At 34.3% G+C, this 7,295-nt stretch overlaps 1 protein-coding gene across 1 annotated transcript; it reads left to right on the top strand.

Annotated features, from left to right (window-relative positions):
- The first annotated feature begins 3,342 nt into the window (after positions 1–3,342).
- On the top strand, positions 3,343–5,911 carry LOC115957937 (L-type lectin-domain containing receptor kinase S.4-like). The gene has a single exon (XM_031076289.1). It carries the CDS (start codon positions 3,581–3,583, stop codon positions 5,675–5,677), a length of 2,097 nt encoding a protein of 698 aa, XP_030932149.1. The 5' UTR covers positions 3,343–3,580; the 3' UTR covers positions 5,678–5,911.
- Positions 5,912–7,295: the final 1,384 nt, after the last annotated feature.

Below are 7,295 nucleotides of genomic sequence, written 5' to 3'. Positions count from 1 at the left end.
TGTTGTTAAATGATTAAGTATCACTTACTAATTATTAACAAAAAAAATTTATCATTTATTAATAAAAGTTTAATTTTTTTAAGATAAGTTGTAATTATTATTTATTAATATATATATATATATATATATATTTAATCGTTTACGTAATAAATATCTTTGTAACCATTAGCCTCTAAATTGAGAGTTATATGGCCCCTATTGGTATTACTTATTAAGAATAAAAGGTAAATTACATTTTAAACCCCATAATTTAGGGTTGATTTCAAATTAATTCTAGCTATGCTTCTAGAAGTTTTACATTAGACTATACACATTCAAAAATGTTTCAAAATCAAACTATAAATCCATTGTATGCAATGCTGTTAATTAAAAAAATGCCACAAAATATTTTAAATTTTGCATAAATTGTTATAGCCAAATGATTAAAAGCTTTGCTTATGTTTGAAAGGCATACAACATTGCATATACATCATCATAGTATTCTTAAATATTTATATATTAATTTGTCAAATTATGTTTGAAATATAACATTACAGATACAAGAAGAAGAAGAAAAAAATCATGAAAAAAAAATCATTATTTTTGTGGAAGATCGATGCATCATCATAGTATTCTTAAGAATTTATAGGTTAAAGTTTAAACCATACGTTAAATAGTAAGTTCATGTCTTAATATTATTTTCTCTTATATATGTTATTTATAATCAATTAAATAGTTTAAATTAGTTTATAAGTCTACTAAGTTAGGTAAAAATGGAAGTTGCATCATCGATTTTGATGAGTCTTTTAGAGGAAAGAAATTAAGGGAAGGGCTCTTTGCTGTAATCAACGGCTTTCTCATTTAGAAAATGAAGAAAATTTAACAATTGCGAATAAGTAAACAACAAGTGGGCAGAGAGGCAATTAATTATAAGACACGGTACTCCACTTAAACGTGTGGGTATTTTATGTAAGTTATTGTTTTTAGCTTATAATAAGAAGGAAGGTAAAGTGGTTGGAGAATATAAATGTACATGTTGACCAAAAAAAAAAAGAATATAAATGTACATATAACTGACAACTGTTGTCTTTGTCCAATACGTGTTGAAGCATTGAGTAATTAATTAGAGGTTGGGCATTAATGCCATTACAATTGACTTTTACACAAAGCAATATGTCGTGAGTTGAGTTCGAAAATTAACATTATTATTTTTTAGTGAATTTTAATTAGTTTAACTAGTAAAATTTTTAATAATTAAATAATTTAGAATTCAATCTCCGTTTACATAAAAAATTGATTGATATCTTAATCTGATAATAAAGAGTAATTTTTAAGAGTGAACGTCATAAATTGAAATTAAATAAAAAAATAAAAAGTTTGAAAATTAACATTTTTAGGAAAAATCATTTGCCTCTCTTTTATATTTGAAACTAACCAATTAATCCCACTGTCTTTTGAAAATGAACAAATATCTCAATTCCATTCCTTAATTTGTTAAATTTGATGGAATATTTCTTTTTATTCCTAAAATAAGGTCACTAACTTAAGCAATTAGACAGCTGGTTCCACAAAGGTTCAAGTGATCTATTGTTAGGCGCATGTGACTATTAATTCATAGAAAATTCTTAAGTTACCAATAGTTTTACCACTTCAATATTTAATAAATAAACATCTAAGTTATTTTTTAGTGATTGACAGCATCAGTTTAGAAGTCTTATATATAAAAAAACATATTTTATAATGTTTCTAAAGTATCAATGTTTATTTTTCCTATCTTATATTTCATTTCTAATTATCAAAGGGTTACTTGATTGTAAATGACCTCAAAAGGTGTATATATATATATATATATTTTTTTTTTTTTTTTCATTGGGAGGTATTACTATAAATATAATATATCATGTTAAGATTTTTTTTTTTTCTTGATTACATTAAGAAAGTTAAAATTTAATTTTTATAAAAAAATTTTGAGATTGGAATTGTGAAAAATTGAATTTGGAATATTAATAAAATTTGGCACATGTATTTGTAATTCTCCCTTTAACTATGGGGTTACTTGCATTTCCCTCATCAAGTGTATTTTAGTAATTTTATCCTGGAATATTCTAGGAACAAAAAGGTGGATATTTGCTTATTTTTAATAGTTAAGGAGAGAAAACCAAAAATATTGATTGATTTTATAGTTTAGAGTATTCTCATCAGGTATGTCAAATGCCAAATATTTGGCATTTGGCACACCAAACTCCAAAAACAGCCCCTCATGAGATGTGCTAAATGTCTCAAAATTATGAGACATGCTACAATATGCTCTCAAATATGAGAGCGTACGGACAAAAATGCTATAATTCTTTTGATTATTTTATTTACTTTTCTCTCTCCTCCCAACACATATTTCTCTCCGTCTGCAACACATCTCTCTCTTTTTCCTCTCTAGTCTCCATCTCTCCATTGCTCCCTATTTCTTTCTCACTTTCATTTTTTTTATCTCTCACTCTCTTCCTCTCTCTCTGCATTTCGGTATTATCATCTCTGTGCCTCTCTCTCTCTCTCTCTCTCTCTCTCTCTCTCTCTTTTCCTGTCATGAAGAAGAAGGCAATTCCGATCTGAAGCAGAGCTCGCCGATTGAAGCTCACCAATCTGAACCTCTGCTTGTCAATCTGAAGCTCTGCTCGCCCAGGAGCAGTTGCCAATCTTTGCTCGTCGTCCTCCACAATCGCTGATCTTTGCTCGTCATCCTCCACAGCTCTCGCCGCCGATGGTTGGTTGAGTTTGGTCATTGTTTGATCTGTTGGGTTAGGGTTTTGTTGAAGATTTTGAGTTTTTTATTTTTATTTTGTTGAGGTTTTTGGATTTGAAATTTGTTGGAGGATCCGGTGATTATGGTTGTACTTTGTGGTGGTGGTTGTTGTTGTGGCAGTGGTTGTAGCGGTGACTATTGGTTCTTGGGTGGTGGTGACTGTCACTGGCTGTGCATTTATATATTTGCTGGGTTTTGGATAAATATATTATTTTAATGTGTAGTAAATATTATTTTAATATATAAAATTGAAGAATAAAACATCTGATAAATGGAATATTATAAAATAATATACTAAAATGATAAAGTAAGTTTTTAGTATGTCAAATGACATTTTTATAAGAGAGCTTATAAGAATACTATTAAAAGAGAATTATGAATTTCTCTTACTCAAGTACCCCATAAATAAAGGAGTGGAAATGATTATCTCCTTTTAAATTTAAGTGATGTGTCAACAAATTATTGGAACCAAGTTTGTACCTAGCTATCATTTACTATTGATCTTTAGTGGGAGTGTCGAACTTAAAAAATTCCAATTAAAGTCTGAATTCGCATGTGAAATCAAATACGGCACTCATTTTCTGCAACCCAACACCACATAAGCTCCTCCCCATTCTCTTGTCATTGTCTTTGTTAATCCCAAAAAATAAAAAATAAAAATCCAAAAATACACATCAAGAAGAGAATTTCTCAAACATGTCCACACTTGCCAGCTATAAATAAATTTCCTCGGATTATGGTCTACATATATATAAGCTCGTGAACTACCTGGGGATCACACAGCTCAATTCAATTTTCACTCTTATGGCAGCTCAACTACTCATCTTTACCTTCTGGGCTGTCTTTCTTCTTCTCCTACACCAAGTAAAGCCTGACCTTGACAAAGGTGGAGAACTATCGGATGGCTTCACTGACGGGTTCGCCGCACCTCGACGCAACAACATGAGCTTAAGCGGCTTTGCAGCGATCGACAACAGTGGCTTACTTTGTCTCACAAACCAAACGAGTCAAGCTGTTGGGCACGCGTTTTACAAAAACCCGATCCAGTTCAAGAACTTGTCCAGTGGCAAAGTCATGTCCTTTTCGACCTCGTTCGCTTTTGCTATAATCGATGAGCATGGAAAACGAGGTGGAGATGGCCTCGCTTTCACAATATCTCCAACAAGTGATCTTTCTGGGGGAGTTTCTGGGCCTTATCTGGGGTTATTCAACCCCACCAACAATGGGAACATCTCGAACAACTTGTTTGCGGTCGAATTCGACACTGTCTTGGACCCTCAGTTTGGTGATATCGATAGTAATCATGTTGGCATCGACTTCAATGGCGTGGTCTCGAAGAAATCTATTGGGGTCGTGCAATTCATGGGTAGTAATACGAACAAGGCAGTCCTTAATCTGCAGAGTGGTAAGGTAATTCAAGCATGGATCCAATATGATGCTTCAATAAATCTATTAGAAATAAAGGTTTCGACTCAGTCTGCTCAACCCAGGTCTGTACTTTTAAACTATACTGTAGACCTTTCGACAATTCTTCTTGATTCCATGTACGTTGGGTTTTCTGCTTCAACTGGTTCAACTGCCAGCTCACACTATATCTTAGGCTGGAGCTTTGTTGTCAATAATGGAGAATCTAAAAATCTCTATTTAGATAAACTGCCTAATCTCCCATCTGTGCCTAAAAAGAACCACACAGGCATAATTGTTGGTGTCTCAGTCTCTGGAGCTTTGGTTGTGATTTTGGTCATTGGTTTGGCTTTTTACTGCTTCCGAAAAATCCAGAAGGCTGATGGGGTTGAAGCCTGGGAGCTTGATATTGGACCACATAGATATTCTTACAAGGAGCTGGAAAAGGCAACAAATGGTTTTGGAGATAAAGAGATACTTGGGTTTGGTGGATTTGGTCGAGTTTATAAAGGAACTCTGCCAAATTCAGACACCCAAATTGCTGTAAAGCGTGTTTCCCATGATTCAAAACAGGGTTTGCAAGAATTTGTGTCCGAGGTTGCTAGTATTGGTCGACTTCGTCATCGAAATCTGGTTCAATTATTGGGTTGGTGTCGTCGACAAGCTGATCTATTACTTGTGTATGAATTCATGCCTAATGGAAGCTTGGACAAGTACCTATTTGAAGAGCCTAAAGCAATTCTGAGCTGGGAGCAAAGGTTCAACATCATCAAAGGGGTTGCTTCGGGGCTTTTATATTTACATGAGGAGTGGGAACAAACTGTGGTTCATAGAGACATCAAAGCAGGCAATGTGTTATTGGATTCTGAGTTTAATGGAAGGCTGAGTGATTTTGGTCTTGCTAAGCTATATGAGCATGGCTCAAACCCAAGTACCACAAGGGTGGTTGGTACTTTGGGTTATTTAGCACCTGAGCTCACACGCACGGGCAAGCCTACAACAAGCTCAGATGTGTTTGCCTTTGGTGCTTTGATGCTAGAAGTGGTGTGTGGTAAAAGACCCATTAACTCTAAAGGATTGCCTGAGGGGCTCATGTTGGTGGATTGGGTGTGGGAAAAGTGGAGAGTTGGAGCTGCTCTTGAAGTTGTGGACACAAAATTGGAGGGTATGTTTGATGAAGTTGAAGCTGTTTTAGTGCTCAAACTGGCTTTATTTTGTTCAAATGATATAGTGGAGGCACGCCCCACAATGAAGCATGTGGTGAGGTACTTAGAGGGAGATTTAGTGTTGCCTGAGGAAGTGGCAGCCCCAAATGCACATTACAGTACAAAGGGTGCCCGAGGGTTTGAGGATTTCTACTTTCAATCGTTTCCTACTACATCTTCATGTTTTGAGAAGGGAAGTACTTGGTCTTCAGTTGGGAATGATGAAGATGCTGATATTCAAGCAGCTTTTACTTCACCTCTTCCCCTTTCAAACAAAGACAATGGGAGGTAGCCATGTTATAGAGTTACAATTCTTGTCTAATTTTCTTTCCAATTTTCTTCTTGTAGTTACCACTGAAAAGATTTACTGTAAATGTCACTGCAAACATGTTACTAGTCTAGTCTAGTTATCCACATCTCCTTGTAGATGCATCAGCACCATTTACATACTAAGAATGAGTGCCAGGTTGAGCTTGTGCCAAAGCTATTTTCTAATTTCAATAATGGTAGTTGCCATTCTTTTCTATTTTCTTTCTTTTGCTAAGTTTATTCGCTATTCTTTATTCAATATTCTAGGTAGTTCCCTAGGAAAAAAGAAAACTAAAAGAAGCATAGTGGAAATAATGTTCAGTGCTAATCAAGTTTGATCCTACTGTAGTATTAAGCTTTTAGGTTGGCTCAATTGGCGTGTAGTTGCGTGCGGTTGCCTTCAATAATCATATCTGCTTTCTCGTTCTAAATTAAATAGAGCGCTAGCTTAATAAATAATTTGGCTAACAAATGGACACAAGTACAAGGCCCCATTTATTAGTTATGTCCAGTTTATAAAAGAAAAGAAGTCACATGCAATCCGATTCAAGAGCAGTATCATAGCACACAGCTTCTCCACCGCGTTTGCTTTTGCTGTAATCCCCGGATATATATCTGAAGCTTCCTGGAGCTGATCTTAATTAGCTCAGTACCTTTACACACTCAATACCAGAAAATAGTAGAAGTTTTCTTTAACCATATATTTGTAGACGAATTTGACACTACCAAGAGCTATGAATTCTGATCTCAGTGCAAGAGGATGTTGCCTTTGACATTAAAGAGGAAGTGATAAGTAGACATTGGTAATTTGGTATGGTAGGGAGAGATAGTAAAGAGTATTGTTGATCAACTAGCATATTGTGATGTTTTTAATATAGACATCCAAGATTCAAATCTCCGTACTCCAACCTATTGAATTATAATCATAAAAAAAATGTGCGTGAAAATGAGTCGAGGAAAACCATTTTCCAGGGCTTCTTTTTTGTGCTTGCATGGATGATGATATATTCATTAGCTTATTTTGCTTTGAAATCATAATAAAATTAGTTACAACTTAAAATTAAACATACCCAAATAAGCAAAACTGAAATGATATTGTATTAAGGGTTAACAGGTGCCAAAGTGTCGGTGAAAATCACATCATCGAAATATAGCTAGATTTTTTTTTTTTTTTTTTTTTTTCAAAAGTGTGAAGTCAATTTAGGTCGATATTTAGTTATAATAGAACAGCTGATTAGGTAGCTATCAAAGCGTGCTTGAGGATGTCACGACTCATGTTTTCAGATTTGTCGTATAGACTGTCTTCTTTTGCTGCCAAAAAGAAAACGACAAAGGCCAACGTAAGGTAATTCAGCCATAGAAACACCACCTATCTATTGCATTATTTTCCGACTTTTTTTTTTTTTACCAAAGGAATCTTGAATATTCATGGTCTATTAATGAAGTAGATCAATATTTTCAATCTGGAGGTGGTATTGATGCTATGGAAACGTACGAGTATGACCCAACAGGTAGCTAGAAATGAAGATAGAGTTTCCTACACAATACACATGTTCTATACGGACATTTCCAGGAAATTAGTGAAAGTTGAAGGACAACTA

This window comes from Quercus lobata, chromosome 8, assembly GCF_001633185.2.
Source record: "Quercus lobata isolate SW786 chromosome 8, ValleyOak3.0 Primary Assembly, whole genome shotgun sequence".
NCBI lineage: Eukaryota > Viridiplantae > Streptophyta > Magnoliopsida > Fagales > Fagaceae > Quercus > Quercus lobata.
This window is presented reverse-complemented; position numbering and strand designations above follow the sequence as displayed.